General features: G+C 41.4%; 1 protein-coding gene and 1 non-coding gene across 2 annotated transcripts; both read right to left on the bottom strand.

Annotated features, from left to right (window-relative positions):
* Positions 1-156: 156 nt before the first annotated feature.
* On the bottom strand, positions 157-23,523 carry NDUFA8 (NADH:ubiquinone oxidoreductase subunit A8). The gene is made up of 4 exons (XM_007539936.3): positions 23,368-23,523; positions 12,139-12,302; positions 9,055-9,220; positions 157-462 (listed from the first exon to the last, which is right to left on the bottom strand). The coding sequence occupies exons 1-4, from the start codon at positions 23,416-23,418 to the stop codon at positions 325-327; spliced, it is 519 nt and encodes a 172-aa protein (XP_007539998.1). The 5' UTR covers positions 23,419-23,523; the 3' UTR covers positions 157-324.
* Positions 15,894-16,057, bottom strand: LOC132540982 (U1 spliceosomal RNA). Its single transcript, XR_009552188.1, has one exon. It is a non-coding gene; the product is annotated as a U1 spliceosomal RNA (small nuclear RNA).
* Positions 23,524-23,641: the final 118 nt, after the last annotated feature.

The raw sequence follows: 23,641 nt of genomic DNA on the forward strand, positions 1-23,641 counted from the left end.
CCTCTCACAAGGCTACAACAATAAGGGCAACAAAAGGGGGTGAAAAAAAAAGAAAGAGAGAGAGAGAAACAGGTAGGAAGACCATGAGAAGAAAAAGCAAGGGGAAATCATCTTTAAAGGTTAAAAGGTTATATAAAACATAATAAAATACAACTGTTTCCTTTAAATTTTTTAATGGTCAGGAAATGGTATAGAATAACTGCCAAGTCACATAAATTAACTTTTTTGTTAACGTTTGTGATCCCGGAAAGAATGCTCTATCAGTGGATGCAAACTGCACATGTCATCTGGGCGCGTGACAGCATATGGGTGATGGACCCATCTCTACATGGTCCAGAAATACTCGCGACTACCATGTTTGGCAGGCTTCAGGTCTCCTTCTATTGGAGGGTTGGGCTCTGGTCTTGGGTTTGAGTGATAGGGATTCTCGGGTAAAGGTCTATCTGTTTTCACTTTGGTGACCTGTAAGGGGTGAAGAGGAAAGAACAAAAAGTTGAAAGTCAGGTGGAGTAGTCAGTGACCATGCATACACTCACTGCCTCTCACTGTTCCCTTTCCGCTCCTGCTGCCCCCAATACTCCTCCCTCTTCCTTGAATTACCAAGTCTACTTTGTGTCATTACACATGCTAGAAGTTTGGCATACAGAAGGAATAAGGGGAACGGGTAGATAGCATAATGGTTATGCAAAGAGACTCATGCCTGAGGGTCCAAAGTTTCAGGTTCAGTTCCACACACCACCATAAACCAGAGCTGAGCAGTGCTCTGGTAATAATAAATAGATAATTGGAAAAAAAAAAAAAAAAAAAGCAACTTGACTTTAAAAGAGAGAAAGAGAATAAGACACACTGTCCTTAAGGGGCTCACAGTCTAGTAAGGGAGCCAGAGAAGAACTTCAACCAAGATTTCCTGATTGAACTCTTAACACTGAGACTTTAAATGAATACTTCAGAAGCAAGGACTACAAACACCTAATCTGCACTGACTGGACTCCTTCTGAGGGGGGAACATTTAATCTTGAGTGATGAGCAATAAGTCAGCCAAGAATATTAGGGAGGGAATGACGTGCCAAATAAATAAACAAGACATATGATTTTATTGACTTAAGATTTAAAATGTCTGGAGCAAAAGCTCAACAAAAAGTGGAGAGAGATGAAGCACCCAAGATGAAGTATCCAAGCAATAGTGTTACCTTCATTTTCACCCTCCTGAGGTCTTCTCAGAGATTCACTGGAGTCACCTAGCTAATAGTGGAGGAGCTAGGAGTCAAAAGACAGATCTGCCTACTCCAAACTGTCGCCGTTTTAGACGATGTGCTTACACTGCTAGGTGAGGGCCATGTTGAATGATATATAAAGGTGTTTGGATTTTAATTCTAGGGAGGAACAGTATCACTGGAAAGTATGAAAGCTTTCTGCAGGAAGCCAAGACCAGAATTGGAGAGTGGAGTCAACTGGCTAGGCAAGATAGTAAAGTTCTGAATTAAGGTAACAGGGAGAGACAAGGAAGGTATTCCCATAGACATTATCTCCCAAGGACACCAGACATGTCTACTAGAAAACCAGCAGGAACTGTTCTCATTTGAGGCAAAGGTAAATCTCACAGAAGTGGAAAAAACCTCAAAGCCATAATGATTAAAGCCTGTTTTCTAGTCATCTTAACTCTCGTCACTTCGTCACTCTACATAATTTGAACAGATTAACTCATGAACACAGCCACTCATTTCTTACTATAACCACCACATGCGGCATTATTATCTCTACGTCAAGAATACTACTAGAGAAGCTCACTTGTCAGAAGATAAAAACTACCTAGGAAGTGTGAGACATGGAATTGGTGCCTAGGTCTTCTGATTACAAGTTCAAAGTAGGTTGGTTCGGTTTTTTTGTTTTTTTTTGGTGGGGGGAGCAGGGGAGATACAAGAATAAGAGTATCACACTGGCATGTGCAATGTCAGAGATCAAACTTAACACCTCATTCTTGAGAGTCCAAGGTTTTACACTGCACCATCTCCTGGCCTACCTCAGTATTTTGAAAAATTGCTTTAAAGACAGTATCTTATTTATCTGCTATCAGAGATTACTTACAGTTCCTTATTACCTGAGAGAGCAAACTTTCAAATTCCTTAACTGATATGTGAAACGTCTTTAAATAATTCAAGATCCCTATGTAATATTTCTTTTTATTTATTTTTAAAGATTTTATGTTATTTTCTTTAATGTTAATTTATTCCCTCTTGTTGCCCGTGCTGTTTTAGTTATTATTGCTGTTGTTATTGATCACGTCACTGTTGGGTAGGACAGAGAGAAATGGAGACAGGAGGGAAAGACAGAGAGGGAGAGAGAAAGATAGACACCTGCAGACAGACCTGCTTCACCTGCTTCAGCTCTTGTGAAGAGACTCCCCTGCAGGTGGGGAGCCAGGGGCTCGAACTGGGATCCATAGGCCAGTCCTTGTGCTTTGCGCCACCTGTGCTTAACCCGCTGCGCTAAAGCCCGATTCCCCATATTTTACTATTAATTAAAAAGGTAAGAGAGAAAGAAAGAACCAGACATCACTCTGGTACATGTGCTGCTGGGGACTGAACTCAGGAGCTCATGCTAAAAGTCCAATGCTTTATCCACTGCGCCGCCTCCTGGGTCACTAATATTTCTGTTTAAAAAATGCTCCTCAAAATTAAATAAAAAGATCCCTTTTTAAAGACAAATTACTGTGGAATGAGCAATAACAACTTTTGCTTCTGCACCACACTCAAAAGAGAAGGGAACAGAAGCATGTGGTGAAACAGATTACTAGGTAAACAGTCTACTTAGCCTTCAATTTCCTATGTGTACAATGGAGCTATTAGTAATTCAGTGGGTAATTAGGATAATATAGGTGAAGTGCCTGGTGTATTAACAGGTGCTCCATTTTTTTTGGGGGGTGTGTGTTACTTATTATTATTATCATTATTATAAAATAATAGGATTATGGATTAGAGGCCAGTTCTGCCTAGGAAAGTCAGAAATGAAAAAGAAAGCCATGGTGTGAGCTAAGACTAGAGAGCAGGAATTAATTCACTAGCGGGGTGCAGGCTGGATAGGCAATCCAGTGGAAACAAGATGAATAGTGAATGAAGCTTGGGCTTTATCTAGTTGACTATCACTTTTCTAGAAGAGACTGGGTGTTGATAAAGCTGATAATCCTCTTACAGAAAAAGACTTTAAAATTAAAATAGTTAAGACATGAATATACTTTATATTATTCTTTAATGTTAATACAAAGATACAAGAATAGATAACCTTTTTTTTCCTTCTTCTTCTTCTTCTTTTATTTACTTATTGGATAGAAACAGAGAGAAGTTGAGAGGGAAGGGAAAGGTAGAGAGGGAGACAGAGAGAAGACACCTGTTAGCGCTGTTTCACCACTTGTGAAGCTTTCCTTCTGCAGGGGGCTACCAGCGGCTTGAACCCTGGTTCTTGCACACTGTAGTATGTGCTCTCAATTGGGTGCAACACAACCTGGCCACCTAAATATGCTTTCTTAACAGTCTAATCTGTTAATTCTTTTGGAAACAGAAAAAAAAAAAAGGGAATGAGTTCCACCATTTTTCTATCTTAGGATCAATTACTTAAAATAATCTGTTCAGTGAAACAAAAGGTTTCTGAAGATATCAAGTGAGACCAAAAAAAAGTTAGTAGGCTTTTCCTTTACTTATGACTCAATCTGCTACAGATGCTATATACATATACAGTAGCGACATTAACAAAAACCTATAGGCCAGGGTCCATGCTAGAGACTGCACTGGCTAATACTAGTCATAATTTTGTAGATGTGAGAGGACAGAAAATATTAAGCAATCTGTTCAGGATCCCATAAATTATGTAACAGAAACAAATTATAAGTTTCTTACTTATGCCATCCCAGAAAAAAGGGGGAGGGGGAGAATGTGGTTCAAGAAGCAGAGAAAGGTCAGTTCATAAATGGACCTTTAAAAATTTTTTTTTAATTTTTATTATTATTATTTTAAATATTTATTTATTTATTCATTCCCTTTTGTTGGCCTTGTTGTAGTTATTATTGTTGTTGTTACTGATGTCGTCATTGTTGGATAGGACAGAGAGAAATGGAGAGAGGAGGGAAGACAGAGAGGGAGAGAGAAAGACAGACATAGGCGGTGAAGCAGGTCTGAAGCAGGTACTTGAGACCGCTGGTGTCAGAGCCCGAGTCTATGTCAAATGTAAAACATTAATTCATCAATAACAAAAATCAATAAGCACCTAAATAAATAAATAAATAAATAAACTGGGTTAAAAAATACATGGCGTCTTTGCCTTTCTGCATATGGTATGCTGTGAGGATCTTAACAAGGAAAGCATTGTCCTGAGTAGCCCCATTGAAGTAGTGGAATATTTCCTTTTCCTTTTTCTTTTTTTACTTTCAATTTTCTTGATTATTTATTGGAATAAATAGACAGGAATTGAGAGGGAAGGGAGGGAGACCTGCTTCACCGCCTATGAAGACCTGCTTCACCGCCTATGAAGCAACTCTCCAAATGGATCAAAGACCTGGATGTCAGACCAGAAACAATCAAATACTTAAAGGAAAACATTGGTAAAACAGTTTCCCACCCACACCTCAAGGACATCTTTGATGAATCAAACCCAATTGCAAGGAAGACTAAAGCAGAAACAAACCAATGGGACTACATCAAATTGAAAAGCTTCTGCACATCCAAAGAAACTATTAAACAAACAGAGAGACCCCTCACAGAATGGGAGAAGATCTTCACATGCCAGACATCAGACAAGAAACTAATCACCAAAATATATAAAGTGCTCAGCAAACTTAGCACCAAAAAAGCAAATGACCCCATCCAAAAATGGGCAGAGGATATGAACAAAACAATTCACCTCTGAGAATATCCAAAAGGCTAACAAACATATGAAAAACTGCTCTAGGTCACTGATTGTCAGAGAAATGCAAATTAAGACAACACTAAGATACCACCTCACTCCTGTAAGAATGGCATACATCAAAAAGGACAGCAGCAACAAATGCTGGAGAGGTTGTGGGGACAGAGAAACCCTTGTGCATTGCTGGTGGGAATGTAAATTGGTACAGCCTCTGTGGAGAGCAGTCTGGAAAACTCTCAGAAGGCTAGACATGGACCTTCCATATGATCCAGTAATTCCTCTCCTGGGGTTATACCCCAAGGACTCCATAACACCCAACCAAAAAGAGGTGTGTACTCCTATGTTCATAGCAGCACAATTCATAATAGCTAAAACCTGGAAGCAACCCAGGTGCCCAACAACAGATGAGTGGCTGAGAAAGCTGTGGTATATATACACAATGGAATACTATGCAGCTATCAAGAACAATGAACCCACCTTCTCTGACCCATCTTGGACAGAGCTAGAAGGAATTATGTTAAGTGAGCTAAGTCAGAAAGATAAAGATGAGTATGGGATGATCCCACTCATCAACAGAAGTTGAGTAAGAAGATCTGAAAGGGAAACTAAAAGCAGGACCTGACCAAATTGTAAGTAGGGCACCAAAGTAAAAACCCTGTGGTGAGGGGTAGACATGCAGCTTCCTGGGCTAGTGGGGGGTGGGAGTGGGTGGGAGGGATAGGTCACAGTCTTTTGGTGGTGGCAGTGGTGTTTATGTACACTCCTAGTAAAATGTAGTCATATAAATCACTAATTAATATGAGAGGGGGAAAACTGTATGTCTCAAAGTTTTTTAAAACACAGACTGAGTCTTTTTAATATATAGGCTGTGTATTTGATATGCGGACTCTCTCAAAAGCCTAGACCAAGTAGATCAGAAGCAACCAATAGCACAGCTATATACAAGATACTGGGTACTGTACAGCAAACCCTAACAAAAGGACTTTTCAAAGTTAACCCAATTACCAAATAATGTGATGATAACATTAACTATATCAATTGTCTTTTGGAACCCTAAGACAGCAGGAACCTCACATCTCCACTATAGAGCCCCTACTTCCCCCAGTCCTGGAACCCTTGGATAGGGCCCACTTTCCCGTATGCCTCTACCAATCCATATCAAATAATATTGCATCTGCCGATCACAACCTAATCAACACAACGATTGCCACCTCAACATGCTTCACCTCAGACTGTGTCCAGAGACTTCACATGTGGAATGACAACCCTTCAGCTTCATTACTCGGGTGAGACCTTTCCTTTCATAGTATACTCTAATTCCATCTCAGGTGGTTCACTTTCTAACAAAGTCCCCAAACCTAGATATGCACCAGTTTCTGTGAAAGAGAGCATATGTTCACACGTATCCGTAAACTACTGCAAAATATATACCTGAAAGCAGAAGTACACTAGAGTTTGCAGTGAGTATCCCCCTAACACTTCCTCTCCACTATTCCAAGCTTTGGGTCCATGATTGCTCAACAATTTGTTTGGCTTTGTATGTTAACTCTCTTTTCGGTCACCAGGTTCCAGATGTCATCAGGATGCCGGCCAGGCTTCCCTGGACTGAAGACCCCACCAATGTGTCCTGGAGCTCCGCTTCTCCAGAGACCCACCCTACTAGGGAAAGAGAGAGGCAGACTGGGAGTATGGACTGACCAGTCAATGCCCATGTCCAGCGGGGAAGCAATTACAGAAGCCAGACCTTCCACCTTCTACAACCCACAATGATCCTGGGTCCATGCTCCCAGAGGGATAAAGAATGGGAAAGCTATCAGGGGAGGGGGTGGGATATGGAGATTGGGTGGTGGGAATTGTGTGGAGTTGTACGCCTCCTACCCTATGGTTTTGTTAATTTATCCTTTCTTAAATAAATTTAAAAAAAATTTTTTTAATTTGTATTATTTTTTTAAATATTTATTTATTCATTCCCTTTTGTTGGCCTTGTTGTAGTTATTATTGTTGTTGTTACTGATGTCGTCACTGTTGGATAGGACAAGAGAAATGGAGAGAGGAGGGGAAGACAGAGAGGGAGAAAGACAAGATACCTGCAGACCTGCTTCACCGCCTATGAAGCAACTCTCCTGCAGGTGAGGAACTGGGGCTCAAACCGGGATCCTTACACCGGTCCTTGCCGTTTGCACCACCTGTGGTTAACCATCTGCGCTACCGCCCGACTCCCTAAATTTTAAAAAAATATTTATTTTCCCTTTTGTTCCCCTTGCTGTTTTTATTGTTGTTGTTGTTATTGATGTCATCTTTATAGATAGGACAGAGAGAAATGGAGAGGAGAGGAAGACGGGGGAGAGAAAAATAGACACCTGTAGATCTGCTTTACCACCTGTGAAGCAACTCTCCTGCAGGTGGGGAGCCGGGGGCTCGAACCGGGATCCTTACACCAGCCTACCACCCGACTCTCATAAATGGACTTTTTATGTCAGGATACATATGTAAACGATGCTTTAGATAAAGATATAAACAATAATCCATATAAACTTTTTAAAAAACAAAGTGTGTGGTCCGGGAGGTGGCGCAGTGGATAAGGCACTGGATTCTCAACCATGAGGTCCCGAGTTCAATCCCTAGCAGTACATGTAGCAGAGTGATGTCTGGTTATTTCTCCCCTCCCATCTCTCTCATGAATAAATTCTTTTTTTTAAGTGTTATTTGTTTTCCACATATTGGGCTGTCAGGAAAATCATGATGTAAATTTCTATGTTTACACAAAATGTGTCATGACTTTTCTGACAACCCAACAGATCATTCCTATAGTGAAGATGTTATATGTTAAATGCTTTAATCCCAGAGAATGTGTTGCCTACTAAAATCCAAATCAAGCTATCTCCAATTTCAAAAATTCATGTAGTCTTGGTTAAGAACTCCTATTTAAGAATAAGGATAGTGAAGGGATTAAAAAATTATTCTAGGATATGCTGGTATATAGGAATCAATGACTGTACAGTTAAAAAAAAAAAAAGAATGAGCAGCAAAAAACATTTAGTGATGGTGCTGCAACTGCCACAGGAAACACGGGAGGACCACGTGCATTTAAAACCAGAGGCTCAGAGCCTAGAAGGTGGCACAGCGGGTTGAGTGTACAACTTGCATGCACGACGTCTTGAGTTCATGAAGTCCTGGGAACAATCCTTGGCACTGCATATGCAGATTTTTCTGGCTCTCTGACTCATAAAGAGAAATCTTTAAAAATAAATAAAACTAGACTCTGGAAAAAAAAAATCTTGAACATGTTTCTAAAAAAAACTGACATAACCGTGATTCTACTTCCCCACTGAATTCTTTAATAACTTCAATGTTTTTATTTTATTTATTTATTTTCCCTTTTGTTGCCGTTGTTTTTTGTGTTTTGTTTTTTCTTTTTTCTTAGTTTCTTTTTTTTTTTAATTGGGGGATTAATGTTTTACATTCAACAGTAAGTACAATAGTTTGTACATGCATAACATTCCCCAGTTTCCCATATAACAATACAACCCCCACTAATCCTTCTTGAACCTGTATTCTCCCCTCCCACTCACTCCAGGGTCTTTTACTTTGGTGTGATAACTTCAATGTTTTTAAAAAATATTTATTTATTCCCTTTTGTTGCCCTTGTTGTTTTATTGTTGTAGTTATTATTGATGTTGTTGTAGTTAAATAGGAGAGAAAAGGGGAAGACAGAGGGGGAGAGAAAGATAGAAACCTGCAGACCTGCTTCACCTCTTGTGAAGCGACTCCCCTGCAGGTGGGGAGCCGGGGGCTCAAACCGAGATCCTTACACCAGTCCTTGCGCTTTATACCACATGCACTTAACCTGCTGCGCTACCACCCAACTCCCAACTTCAATGTTTTCAACTAAGTCTCACCTAATAATCTGTTTACCCTCATCTACTCCCTTCTGTTTTTCAATTAGCTAATTAACCAAAAACAAATCTGCACATGCTGGAAGAACTATTTAAAGTAAGATTCTTATTAAATAAATTCCATTCTGGATTGTGTGTATAATCACTCCCTAATTAAACTGTTTTGTAAATATGAATCTACAGCTAGAGAAGACCCTTTCTTGACCACCCCTGCCTTTACCTACACCTTAGTGAGAGAGAGCTAGTGGCAGGAAGTCTTTCTTACCTTTGAAAGCTCTCCTAGATCAGGCCGCACCCATCCCAGTTTGTCCAGCACACACTCATCAAACTTTGCCTGCTGTTTGCGACAGTGACGAAATAATTGCAAGCCAGAGTAATCAATGCAGGTCCAATATTCTGTAAAAGGCTCCGCACAGTGAAGCTTTATCTGCCTGGAAAAGAGGCTAGGTTAGAGGTAGCTCCACAGGAAAGTGTCTGTGTTTGTAGGGGCAGGGGGAATGGAACAGCTATGGATTCCAAATACTTAGTCTACCTTTTGGAAAGGTATGTGGATAAATATTCTTGCCTGATAACACAACTTGGGGTCCCCCTCAAGGTGAGACCCAATAAATAAAAGAAAATTCTGAGAGTTAAGACCTAATTTCTTTATGCAGCAAAAGTGAATGAAAAGAAATGTTAAGGGGTGGTCTGGGAGGTGGCACAGTGGTTAAAGCATTGGACTCTTAAGCATGAGGTCCTGAGTTCAATCCCCAGCAGCACATGTACCAGGGTGATGCCTGGTTCTTTCTCTCTCCTCCTATGTTTCTCATTAATAAATAAATAAAATAATTTAAAAAAAAGAAAGAAATGTTATGGGGTTGTGGCCCAAGGTACAAATATTTTACTCAAAAGTGAAAGAATAACTACATTCTATTTATTCTTTCGTTACTATTTATTTATTTAATTTATTTATTTTACCAGAGCACTGCTCAGCTCTGGTTCATGGTAGTGCAGGGGACTGAACCTGGTACTCGGAGCTTCAGGCAAGAGAATCTCTTTGCATAACCACTATCCTATCTACCCTCATCCCCTTATTCTCTTCTTTTTTTTTTCAGTGCTGCAAATTTAAAAGCTGAGACAGACAGGCATGCTGACAAGGGTCAGAGGTAGATGACAAACAACAGCAAAGGAAAAGAGAATTATTAAAACCAAATATGCAAAGAGAAAGTCCTGAGCTTTAAGCTCAAGGTGCTTGTTATGTTACTGAATGTAAACAAAGATCATGGTGTTCTCTATTGAGAAGTGGGTTGCCTATATTCATTTTGGAACCACCAAAAAATGGTTAAGCAAAACCTAACTTTCCTAGGAGAAGGACAAGCCTAAATTATTTGGTAATTGTCCCTATCTCTTACCATTCAAGGCCCTCTTAGGAATCAAATAAATAAAATTCAAGCAAAAATAAATACCATTATTTTATTTAAAAACCTTATTTTAGGCAATTGGGATAATGCAGAGTACCTCCTTCCCCACTAGAATAATAATTACAAAGTGCTTGTTTGTCATCATACTCCCAAAGAATCTGATTGCACTGATTGGAATTTTATTTAACATAACTCTGGAGAACCCAAGATGGGCTAAGAAAACACAGAGAAAAATAAGCTTTCCATCAAAATATGCTTTTCCATCTCTCTTCCTGGGAGACAATCAGTATTTCCAGTTTCTCCTGTACCTTCCAGGTGTCCAAAGTATAGTCTTAGGGGGTGGAGAGGTGTGCAAGAGGAAGGAAGGAAAGAAGGAAGGAAGGAAAGAAAGAAGGAAATTAAAGACTTTAGAGCATTTCTCAATTACTCGTAGCCTTGCAGACATGGACTTCCAGGTTTTCAAAACTGCACCCACCTCACCTCTACTTGAGAATGACTATAGAAAGTAGTGAGTTTTGCTCTGTAGTCCTCCAATATGCTGCAGCCAAAGGAGGGCTGCAAATCACTATGCTAGTATTTAGGTCCTAAGTATTTACTTACCCTACCACTCACACTTCACATGTAATTCTCCATCGATGCCTATAATGAGAAGCTTGGGCAGTGAGAAATCCTTCTCATGGAGGGAGAAGGCACCATGGGAACTTATGAGGTCAAAACATTTCTCATTTAACTGCCCTTCCTCCTCTGGGCCAGAAGAAAAATATTTTGCCATAGTTCTCATAGAAAAGAAAGTTCTGGGGAGTCAGGTGGTAGCACAGCGGGTTAGGCGCAGGTGACACAAAGCATAAGGATCCTGGTTTGAGCTCCCAGCCCCCCAAATGCAGGGGGGGTCGCTTCACAAGCAGTGAAGCAGGTCTGCAGGTGTCTCTCTTTCTACCTCCCCCTCCTCAATTTCTCTGTCCTATCCAAGAACGATGACATCAATAACAATAATAACTACAAAAAAAAAAGGGCAACAAAAGGGAATAAATAAATAAATATTAAAAGAAAAGAAAGTTCTGGTGGTCCAGGAGATGGTGTAGTGGATAAAGCATTGGACTCTCAAACATGAGGTCTTGAATTCAATCCCTGGTAACACATGTACCAAAGTGATGTTTGGTTCCTTCTCTCTGTCCTCCTATCTTTCTCATAAATAAATAAAATCTTAAAAGAAAAAAAAAAAGAAAGAAAAAAAAGAAATTTAAGTTCTGGGCAGGTGAGCAATGATTCACCTGGTTAATTATCATACAAAAGGACCCAGGTTCAAGCCCCTGGTCCCCACCTATGGGGGAAGCTTTATGAGCAGTCAAATAATGCTACAGGTGTCTGTCTCTCCATCTCTATCCCCTTCTCTCTCTATTTCTCTCTGTTCTATCAAATAAAATAGAAAAAAAAAGGAAGTAAAGTTGGATGGACCTGGGAGATAACACAATGAGTAGGGTGCTGGACTTGGAAACAGAAGATCCTGAGTTCAATCAAATACTTAAATAATATTGGTGAGGCATATCAAGACATAAGGACAGAATAAATTGACTTAACTTTGAAAAAGATCTACACACTAAGCTAATCACTGCAGATTAATCCATAACAATCAGTGATATCTAGTAAGTGGAATTGGTAGGATACATCATGGCTGGTTTATCTAAGGTGGCTAGGCCATTTAAAATTATCATGCAATGTAGTAACTTGAGACTTCCTGATGCTTTTAAGAAAAAAAAAAAGAATCTTAACATGTACACATGTATGTGACACTGTCATTTATTCAGTGCTTACTTTAGTCTCTGAGACTTTAAAGTCTTGTGCTTCCTACCAAATTTAGTCACTAAAATTACCCATCTGAGCTGGGTGTGCACCAAATTATACATGCCTTGATGTTTCCATCAAATACACAGACATCAAAAGATTTTTACCTGAAGAAATCCAGAGCACACTTGTTGACAAGCTTGCCCTCCTCTAAACACCGTCGTGGATCTTTTTCTTCCCAGCGGCAGAGCATGAACTCCTTGTTGGGCTTGTCACACTGAGCGCCATAGTGGTGAGCTGCCGCTTTAAGCACAGAAGAACTGACTTTCACCTGGGAAAGGAACAACGGGAGAAAGATAACAGATCTGTGACCAGGTCATCTCTCTCTCTCTCTCTCTCTTTTTTTTTTTAAAGATGCTGTTTATTGGGGGTTGGGTGGTGGCACACCAGGTTGAGTGCACATGTTGCAATGTGCAAGGACCCAGGTTTGAACCCTCAGTCCCCCCCCTGCAGGGGGAAAGCTTCACAAGTGGTGAAGCAGTGCTGCAGGTGTCTCGCTGTCTCTCCCCCTCTCTATCCCTCCCTTCCCTCTCGGTTTCTGTGTCTATTCTATAAATAAAGACTTTTAAAAAATCATTTAAAAAGCTGTTTATTGGGAGTCGAGCAGTAGCGCAGTGGGTTAAGAGCATGTGTTGCAAAGCACAAGGACTGATGTAAGGATGCCATTTCGAGACCCCGCGGGGGCTCCCCACCTACAGGGGAGTCGCTTCACAGGTGAAGGTCTGTAGGTGTCTATCTTTCTCTCCCCCTCCTCTCTCTATTTCTCTGTCCTATCTAACAATGACAACATCAATAATAACTACAACAACAGTGAAAAACAACAAGGGCAACAAAAGGGAAGATAAATACTAAAAAAAAAATTTTTTAAGGTTGTTTACTTATTTATTTATTTAGGGTAGAGACAGTGAGAAATTGAGAGGGAAAGAGGAGGAGATAGAGAGGGAGTGAGACAGACACCTGAAGCAGCGCTTCACCATTTGTGAAGCTTCTCAGCTGCAGGTGGAGACTAGGGGCTTGAACAGGGCGTCCTTGTGCACTGTAATGTGTGCACTCAACCAGATGCATGGGCCCCTAGTCCCTCAGGACATCATTTCTTCAACTTCACCTCATGCTAGTTAAAACACAGTAGTATCACTGCTCTGACTTTGTCAAGAAAATTTTACCATAACAACCCTTTTCTGATCTGGAGTACTTTAGAAATCAAAGTTTTCTCACAGTGATTTTCTGCTCCTTCTCCATAATCTCATTAGTGTGATATTTCTATCCCCATTTCAGACAGGAGGAAATAGCAGCATTAATCAAATCCTTCTATCTTTATGACAGAGAGTGGTGCTCTAAAGGCAGTTGAAGGCTCCTAGGATGTAAGAGGATGAACTAGGTCCACGAGAGCTTTTGATGAGTCTTCTTTCAAGAAACAAAAGTAACAGCAGAAGAATGTAGAAACCCACCCTCCACCCCACCCCCAAAAAAAAGAAAATTTCCAGAGTCACAGAGGATGACAGATTGGAATCAGTTAACAGTATCTAGTCCAGCAAGTTATTACTAGTATGAAGTGTCATAATCAGTAATTTTTTAAAAAGTGTATATAGATTATATCTAAGGTAGCCATTCTTAGATCAGTCTCTCTCATCTGCATCCCAATACACTTTCTTGAAAAACACAATGTAGTTATTATCAGCTCACAGAAAATTCCAGTATGCAGCCAAAGAGGTACTGCAGCAGAGTCCTGCTGGTCTCCTATGCTACCTTTCCCTGTGCCAGTACCACAGTATTTTCACTACTGTGCTCAATAACTTCTGCTGTCTGGAACCATCTTCCTCATCAGTTTTCCCTTACAAAATCATCCTAGCTAGGTGAACACTAGCATCTCTAATAGAACTGAATTGAATGACGTTTAATAATGCATTAAATTGGGAGGGAATGGGTACTTTTATATTAGTGGTCTCTACTTTATCTCCTTAAAGAGTCTTTCCCTAATCATTTTATGTAAGCTAGCATCAGTGGTCAATCTATGTGACCACTAGAATGTTGTTCCAACAAGAGAGGAGTTTGTTTTCAACAGAAATCCAAATACTGTGAAGATGCCAATTCTCCCTAAACTATCAATACAATAAATGTACTGTTTTCTATGGTTCAACAAGCAAGCAAAATAGTGTCCATCACAAGCAGTTGAGATGTACTCAAACTGTCAGGCACTGAGGTAGGGTGGAGGGGTGGGTGGTGGTGGTGGTTCAAGAGTTATAAAAGAGAGAAAAATAAATCATGTGTGCTTTCTCATTCAGAACATAGTTTGTCTCTCCATTTCCTCATGTTATTCTTCTGTCCTTCACTTAAAATAGTTTCAAGTGTAGGCAGGGGTAGACAGCATAATGGTTATGCAAAGAGACTCTCAAGCCTGAGGTTCCATAGTCCTAGGTTCAATCCCTGACACCATCATAAACCAGGAGAGCAGTGCTCTGGTAAAAAAACAGAAAAAAGAAAGAGAGAGAGAAAGAGACAGAGAAAGGAAAAAAGTGTTCACCTTTCTTGTTACTTAGTACTTTAACATTTGCAATTCTACCTAAATATGTTTTCCATTAGATTTACAAACTCATGCGCAAAGCATAAGGACCGCCATAAGGATCCTGGTTCGAACCCCGGCTCCCCACATGCAGGGGAATGGCTTCACAAGCAGTGAAGCAGGTCTGCAGGTGTCTATCTTTCTCTCCTCCTCTCTGTCTTCCCCTCCTCTCTCCATTTCTCTGTCCTATCCAACAACGACGACAACAATAATAACTACAACAATAAAACAACAAGGGCAACAAAAGGGAATAAATAAATAAAATAAATATTTAAAAAAAAAAGATTTACAAACTCATTACTGCTTACCTGCACACTAGTCTCTTTCAGCCACCTTAAAGAACTTGCTACTTGATACAAAATTCAAGAGGGTTAAAGAAAAAAAAAATTCATTTACAAATAAAAATTTTTTTCACTTCATTTCTGATATTTCTTTTTTTTCTTTTTTTGATTCCAGGGTTATCGCTGGGGCTTGGTGCCTGCACTATGAATCCACTGCTCCTGGAGGCTATTTTTCCCATTTTGTTGTCCTTGTTCCGTTTTGTTGTAGTTAGTATTGTTATTGCTGTCATAGCTGTTGTTGGATAGGACAGAGAGAAATTGAGAGAGATGGGGAAGACAGAGAGGAGAGAAAGACACCTGCAGACCTGCTTCACCACTTGTGAAGCGACCCCCTGCAGGTGGGGAACTGGGGGCTCGAACCAGGATCCCTAAGCCAGCCCTTGCACTTTGTGCTATATGTGCTTAACCCACTGCACTACCACCCAACCCCCAGCACAGATGAACAGCCTTGGCAGTAGGGTTGCTAAACTTAAAAGCACAGTGGGTATAATATTTACTGTCAGTATCCAGGAAGTAATTACCTCTTTCTAATCTTAACTGATTTTTGTCTACTGTTTTCTACATCAAAAAATACCAAAAAAAAAACAACACAGATTTCTTTTTTATTAATTTGTAAATATAACACAGAGCATTAGCATATTTCCTAAAATTGACCCAAAATGTAAAATAAAATCTAGTGTGTGTTGGGAAGGTGGGAGGGTGGCGATACAAAACTCTGGTGGTGTGTGTGCCATGGAACTATCTTATGATCTTGTAATCTACTACGAATCACAAATAAAATAATAATAATAAAAAAAACCCTGTACCTAGCTATTTCCATATCTAGTGTGTCACAGTGTATTCTGCTTTAATACATTACTGAATTTGATCTGCAATGTTAAAGATTTTTACATGAAGATAATCTATAATCTATGACTTATACAGAGGTTGGGTTAAATTATTTATTTATTTTTCTTTTTTTCAGGGGAGAGTGTGAACGCAGTCCTCCACTACCACAAATTACGCAGTCGAGTTTCCCACATTTAGGGAAATCGTAGGAGTCAGCACATCCGGAGTGCAATAAATAAGCCTCGCCCTGGGAAAACTACCTTTGTGATCATGGTACCTCCCCTGCCAGTTAAGTATGGGTTGGGTTAAATTATTAAGATAAAAAGCAATGTACGGGGTCGGGTGGTGGCGCACCTGGTTGAGCACACATGTTACAGTGCACAAGGACCCGGGTTCAAGCCCACAGTCCCTACTTGCAGGGGGAATGCTTTGCAAGTGGTAAAGCAGTGTTGCAGGTGTCTCTCTGTCTCTCCCTCACTATCATCCCCTTCCCTCTCGATTTCTGGCTGTCTCTATCCAGTAAATAAAATAAAGATAATAAAAAAAATTTTTTTAAAGCAATATAAGATGAAAAACGGTAACTCACTAGACATTTTAGGAAGGAGGGAATAAACCAACAAATTGCCTAATACTGACACTGTTACATTCATCAAAGCAGAAGTAAAGTTAGGATGTAAACAAAATTTCAACTTTCCATGATAACTGCACTAAATCTGTTTAAAAATATGCACATTACCTGTGAAATGTGCCCTTTTAACAACAAAAATCCTGTAAATCCAGATTTTCTTAATAAAGTGATAGTGGAATTGAAAAAATAAAAAAAAAAAAGCAAGTTTGTTTTACAGTTTTTACAATCAAAGCTTATTCAGATTGAGTGGCTAGTATACACTGCTTGTTTTATTACCTATTTATAAAGAGCTGGGAAAATAAAAATAACAAAGATTCAAAAAGTCTATAAGGTTTGCACCAAACATAGCACTGAATTTGTATGCATGAAGTTATGAGTTCAAGCCCTGGCATCACCCATGCTAAAATAATGCTCTGGTTCTATATCTCATTCAAAATAAAATAAGCAAATTGAGGGCCAGATGGTAGTGCAGCAGGTTAAGCTCACATGGCACGAAGCACAAGAACTGGCTCAAGGATCCTGGTTCGAGCCCCCGGCTGGCTCCCTACCTGCAGGGGAGTCGCTTCACAAGAGGTGAAGCAGGTCTGCAGGTGTCTATCTTTCTCTCCCCCTCTGTCTTCCCCTCCTCTCTCCATTTCTCTCTGTCCTATCCAACAAAAATGAGCAACAACAATAAACAGGGATATCAAAAGGGAAAAAATAGCCTCCAGGAGCAGATTCATAGTGCAGGCACCTAGCCCCAGCAATAACCCTGGAGGCAAAAAAAAAAAAATCTTTTGTTTTCTTCACCACTCCAGGCAAACTTTTTCAGAGAGAAAAACAGAGATTGAGAGACAGAGACAGACATTATAGCACCAGAAATTTCAGCAGAACTGGGAGCAGGGCTCAGCCCTGTGTCATGCCTGTACAAAGCAAGTAACACTTGTACTACAAGTGAGCTCTCTTACTGGTCCAGCAATTAGTCTTTTAAAAAAAAGAAACATGCCTTAAACTATTTTTAAATATCTGATTTAATCACTCAAATGCTCCCCTGGCTATCATGACCTAGCAGTCTATGGCATTCTTTGCTTTATTTTCTTCTCTTTTGCCTCCAGGGTTATCACTGGGGTTTGGTGCCAGCACTGCGAATCCATTACTCTTATGGCTATTTAAAAAAAAAAAAAATTATAGGACAAGAGAGAAATTGAGAGGGGTGGGCTAAATAGAAAGGGAAAGAGAAAGACACGTGCAGACCTGCTTCACTGCTTGTGAGGCAATGGGGGGGCTTGAACAGGAATCCTCATGCTTGTGCGCTTAACCTGGTGCACAACCACCCAGCCCCTTTGCTTTACTTTCTACAAGTAGAAAGGTTTTGTGAAAATCTGGGTACACTCAAGTTGTAAAGCATGCTACATATGCTCTGCACAGGGAAGTAAAGAATGAGAACTACTCATCAAACCTATTTCTTTTTCTTTTTTAAGATTTATTTATTTATTCCCTTTTGTTGCCCTTGTTTTATTGTTGTTATTATTATTGTTACTGTTCTTGTTGTTATTGGGTAGGACAGAGAGAAATGGAGAGAGGAGGGGAAGACAGAGAGGGGGAGAGAAAGACAGACACCTGCAGACCTGCTTCACCGCTTGTGAAGCCACTCTCCTGCAGGTAGGGAGCCAGGAGCTCGAACCATGATCCTTATGCTGGTCCTTGCACTTTGCGCCATGTGCGCTTAACCCACTGAGCTACCACCCAACTCCCCAAGCCTATTTCTTGAGAGTAAATGAGATGTGCATGACATGACAAAGCAGATGACAGCCAACCAGTGACCTCCAATCCGAGTTCTCCTGATTACATCACTATCCTCTAGGTGGCAAAGAACTACCCAAGTCACCATCTCTCACCTGCTTGTTCACTAACCCTGGCGAATTCCTACAGAAACATCTTTTCACAGCTGCTTACTCTGAATACTCTCTCAAATCTATTCAGCTCCCTTTGTCTCCAAGAACTGAAGAGTTTCAGCATATTTTCACAACAGCCTCACTGGAGAACAGGTACATACAGACTGCAGGTGTGGAAAGGGAGGCAGAAAAGTCTTACAATCTACCAGAACCAATCTTCTATCTTGTTCTAGTCTCTCATCCTCAAACTATGTCAGAATCTCTTTTTATAGTACTTAATTTATACTCTGCCATGTTTTACTTAATTAGGTAAAATGGGAGGTTAACTGCATTTACCTGATTGAACTGTCAAGACAATTAAACGAGTTAATATATATACAACATGGAGAACAGTCCCTACAGCACACAGAAAACACATCATGAGGGCTGGGAAAATAATAGTGGTTATGCAAAAAAAAAAAGACTTACATGCCTGGGGTTAAAAGGCATGAATCCCCAGCACCAGCAATATGCTAGATCTATGCAATGCTCTAATAAAAACAACATATACACTCACAAACACATCATCAATATTAACTATTATTTTTGCTTAAAATTGTCAATATGGACAGGAGTTTCCAGCACAAAGTTTCTACTTTTTCCACAGTGCCACAACTTCAAAACCAGTGAGGTCTAAAATGTGTTTAACTCGCTTCTAAAATCTTGTAGAGTCTTATTGTCAGGCTGCAAATCTGACACTGTTTTCTCAACTTTTCTTGCCTTTCAACTAATCTGTTGTTACATCTGATCAATTCTAAACAAATCTGTAAACATCCACTATATTAATATTCTCCTCAATTATTTCCACAGCCACTCAGACTAGTCTCCTCTGCTTTTCTTTTTCTCTCCAGTCCACTCTATAGAAACAAACTAGCTACAAAACCCTTTAAGAATTCAGCCTTGGGAGTCGGGTTGTAGCGCAGCAGGTTAAGTGCAGGTGGCGCAAAGCACAAGGACCAGCATAAGGATCCCGGTTCGAATCCCGGCTCCCCACCTGCAGGGGAGTCGCTTCACAGGCAGTGAAGCAGGTCTGCAGGTGTCTATCTTTCTCTCCCCCTCTCTGTCTTCCCCTCCTCTCTCCGTTTCTCTCTGTCCTATCCAACAACGACAACAACAATAATAACTATAACAATAAAACAACAAGGACAACAAAAGGGAATAAATAAATAAAATAAAAAATATTAAAAAAAAAAAAAAAAAAAAGAATTCAGCCTTGGCTGAGAGTATGGATCGACCTGCCAACGCCCATGTTTAGTGGGGAAGCAATTACAGAAGCCAGACCTTCCACCTTCTGCATCCCACAATGACCTTGGATCCATACTCCCAGAGGGATAAAGAATCGGAAAGTTATCAGGGAGGGATATGGGATATAGAGTTCTGGTGGTGGAAATTGTGTGGAGCTGTACCCCTATATCCTATGGTTTTTGTCAGTGTTTCCTCCTTTTTATAAATAAAAATTATTAAAAATAATAATAATAATAAATAAATAAAAGAATTCAGCCTTGGGAGGGGTAAATAGCATAATGGTTATGCAAAGAGACTCTCTTCCCTGAAGTTCCAAATTCCCAAGCTCAATACCCCACACCACCATAAGCCAGAGCTGAGTGCTCTGGTAGAGAGAGGAAAAAAAAAAAAAAAAAAAAAAACAGCTTTAACTGCAGAACAAAGTCTAAATTTCTTAGAGGGTACTCTGCATCTTTTGGATACAAATAATCTTTCCAGCTTTCTCGCCCAGAATACTTCAAATAAGGACTCCATGACACTTCAAATTTCGAGGACACTGAACTCACGGTCCCCCAGCACATCTAGCTCCTGCATTTTCTCTCTCTCTAATTATTTATTTACTTATTGGATAGAGACAGCCAGAAATTGAGGGGGAAGGGGGTGCTAGAGTAGGAAAGAGACAGACACCAGCAACACTTGGTTCACCACTTGCAAAGCCTTCCCCTTGCAGTTGTGGGCTGGAGCCTGAACCCAGGTCCTAGCACACTGTTACATGTACGCTCAACCAGGTGCACCACCACTCAGCCCCCATTCTTCCATTTTCTCTGTCTCCTGACCTTTGCTCAAATCCCACCCCCCCACCCCAAAAGCACTTTTCTTCACCTCTGCTTTTAATGTTATTTTCCAAACTCCACTTAGCCAAATCCGACATTATTCCCAAGAAGTGCTTTCTCTGTTCCCTTTATAGCCTCAGAGAATTATACAGCTGGAATCACTCATCTTACAAATAAAATAACTGTGTCTGCAAATGCTAAAAGTGGCTAATCAAGGTAACTGAGGTCTAGAATTTAGATCTAACTCCAATCTACTCTTTCCTTAAGCCATGTTTGTCCTGCTTAAGTATGATCTAATCTTTTTTTGTCTTCTGTTTTAGTTATTTATATAATTATCTGTTTATCAGTTCAACTATGTGGAGTTTAAAGATAAGTTTATGGGGGGGGGGGGAGTACAGGTCCTGGAAAAGGACCTAGTTGGGGCTGTATTGTTATATGGAAAACTGAGAAATGTTACGCATGTACAAACTATTGTATTTACTGTTGAATGTAAAACACTAATCCTCTAAAAAAGAAAAAAAAAGTTTATTGTAGACATAGGGCATTTTTTGCAGAAAGTAAAATCTCAGTTTTTATTAAAAACAAAATTCAATTCCAATGAAAAAAAAATGAAACAGCAACTAAAAGTAACCCAGCTTCATAGTGGAAAAAGAAATTAAAAAAACTGACTCTTGGCAGTACACCTTCTCTCTTACTAAATGTCAGTTTATTATAAAGTCCCTGAACACAGCTACAAACGTCTTCATCTGCTACCAAATGACTTGCATTTCTCTGAAAAACAACTATTGGGTGGTTTTGCTCATATGTGCATAAAGAACTGAAATGCATGAACTTAAAAAAAAAAAAAGGCACCAAACTGTATCTAAGACAGTGAAAACTATAGTGGTCCTCGGTGGGGGGGGGGGGGGGGTGCACTGAACTGTAGTGTGGCTATAGTGTGAACTATACGCCTGTAACGTTACATTAAGTACTGCAGGTAAAAATGGAACATGGTGCCAGCCACACCATCTCCGGTACAGGGCCCAAGCAATGGCATGCTGCACTGAGTGCGCACACTGCCATGCACAAGGGCTTGGATTCAAGACCCCCATCCTCACCTGTTGCAGGGAAACTTCACAAGCCACAAAGCAGTGCTGCAGGTGTCCTCTTTCTCCCCATCTCCCCCTTCCCTCTTGTTTTCTTTCTGTCCTAGCAAAATAAAAGAATGGGAAAAGAATGGCTGCTGGGAGCAATGGATTTACCATGCAGGTACTGAGCTCCAGCAATAACACTGGGGCAATGAAAAATAATAATGAGGGGCCAGGCGGTGGCGCACCTGGTTAAGTGCACACATTACAGTGAACAAGGACCTGAGTTCAAGCCCCTGGTCCCCACCTGCAGGGGGAAAGCTTCATGAGTGCTGAAGCAGGTGTGCAGGTGTCTGTCTCTTTCCCTTTCTATTTCTCCCTCTCCTCTCAATTTCTCTCTGTCTCTGTCCAATAATAAATAAAATCAATTTAAAGAACTAATAGTAATGAAAACCTCCATTTCTAGCATAGTCTTGCCTTCCTTCCCTTCCAGTGGGAGGCATTCCTCTGCTGTAAACGCTTCCATCTTTTCCCACCACCTCACTAACAAAATAAGTCCAAACTGCTTAACCTCGCCTTGTGGAAATCATTTACCAGTCCTGTCACAACACAAGGTGCTTTTGTCTCAGCGACTGGTGCTTCCCACTAACACTTGCCTCCCTGAACACGAAAGATCCAGCAGTGATCTGATGGTGAGACACCTGGTAGAGTGCACACATTACCATGCACAAGGCCTGGGTTCAAGCTCCCAGCCCCTATTTGCAGGAGTGAAGCTTCATGAGTGATGAAGCAGTGCTGCAGGTACGTCTCTTTCCTTTTTTCTTTCCCTTCTCAATTTCTTGTCCTAGCAAATGAAAATAAACAAACAAGCTGGGAGGTGGGGATGGGCTGTTCTTCAAGCCTTTTCATTTTCACTCTTCTAAAGTCTTGTCCCAAACACAGACAGCACCTTTAACACACAGGTTTTGAAAGCCAGGCTTTGTTTCACTTGTCAACTCTACTACTTACTGGCTGTATGACCTTGGGCAAATGACTTCTCTCATAAGTTGTTGTCTTATCCGGATCATGGAAACACCAATTTCAGTTTTGTTGGGAGTCTTTATTCTGAGTTAGTGCACGGAGACTGATTGGCATCCTGTGGCCTAGAGTGGCTGGCAGAGAGCATGCTTTGGCAAGCCGGAGGCCCTGGGTTCAATCCTCTAAACCACATGGGTGCAACACGGACAGCACCAAAGTGAAGTGGGGTGATGTGGTGTCTCTCCTCTCCCTACCTCTCATTAAAAAAAAAAAAAAAAGACTGGAGACAGACAGCACAGTAATATCACACGGTAATAAGGCTTCGGGCTCATTCCTGGCACCACACGAGTGAGTAGACGATTCTGCTTGACGACTACAAAAAGCCTGAAGCTCCTGTTGGCTGCAATCGGTATACTGTCTCCACCTCTAATCTCTGTACCTGTCTCCCTACTGGGCTTTAAACTCATGAGCCCAGGGACTGCGTCTCGTACTGTCCGGTGTCCGTGCATAGGGACGGTTATTCAGATGACACCTTCCGAGCAGGCCCTTTATCGCACACCTTCCCGCACTCACGCTCCGGGAACAGGGCCTGGCTCTGGCCCCCGGCGCGGGTCCTCCCCGCGGGCCCCTGGGCTCGGGCGCCGAGTCCTGAGTGACGGGAAGGGACTTTGGGGGCCCTGAACGGTGCTTCATAGAAAGTGCCACTAACATTCACGAGAGTACGAGCGGGTCGCCGTGCGGGTGGTGGGGGGAGAACGACTCCTGGCGCTCGGGAAGGGGCCTCGGGGGGGTCACCCGACTCTAGACTGGGGGGGGGGGCGGAAGGACGCCGGGCCGGGGGTCACCTAAGGCGAAGCAGGACTAAGCCCAGGCCCGAGAGCCGCAGCCCCACACCCCGCTTGCCTGCCCTCGAGATGAGCCTCACCTCCTGCACTTTCAGATCCTCCACAGTGGGCAGCTCCACTATCCCCGGCATGATGGCTGCAGCCCCGACTCGGAGAGGGCGACCACAGCCGCGCCGCCCCGGTCTCCTTGAACTCCCCTTACGACCGCCCAACAGGGTCGCCTACGGCGTGCGCATGCGCAAGCGGCGGGACGCGCAGGCTCACTGCGTAGTTCCACCGCGAGCCTGGGAGCCTGCGCAATACCAGGAAGTCCTCGAGGAGCCTGGAGGCGGGGTTATCTCTGGCTCCGCCCAC

The sequence above is a fragment of the Erinaceus europaeus genome, chromosome 10 (assembly GCF_950295315.1).
Source record: "Erinaceus europaeus chromosome 10, mEriEur2.1, whole genome shotgun sequence".
In the NCBI taxonomy this organism is placed as follows: domain Eukaryota; kingdom Metazoa; phylum Chordata; class Mammalia; order Eulipotyphla; family Erinaceidae; genus Erinaceus; species Erinaceus europaeus.

Excerpts from the sequence above, each read along its gene's own strand:
- NDUFA8 (XM_007539936.3), bottom strand. The coding sequence starts at position 23,418 with ATGCCGGGGATAGTGGAGCTGCCCACTGTGGAGGATCTGAAAGTGCAG. Across the intron at positions 12,303-23,367 it reads AGGATCTGAAAGTGCAGGAG|GTGAAAGTCAGTTCTTCTGT; the intron begins GTGAGGCTCATC and ends TTCCTTTCCCAG. Across the intron at positions 463-9,054 it reads ATCTAGGAGAGCTTTCAAAG|GTCACCAAAGTGAAAACAGA; the intron begins GTAAGAAAGACT and ends CACCCCTTACAG.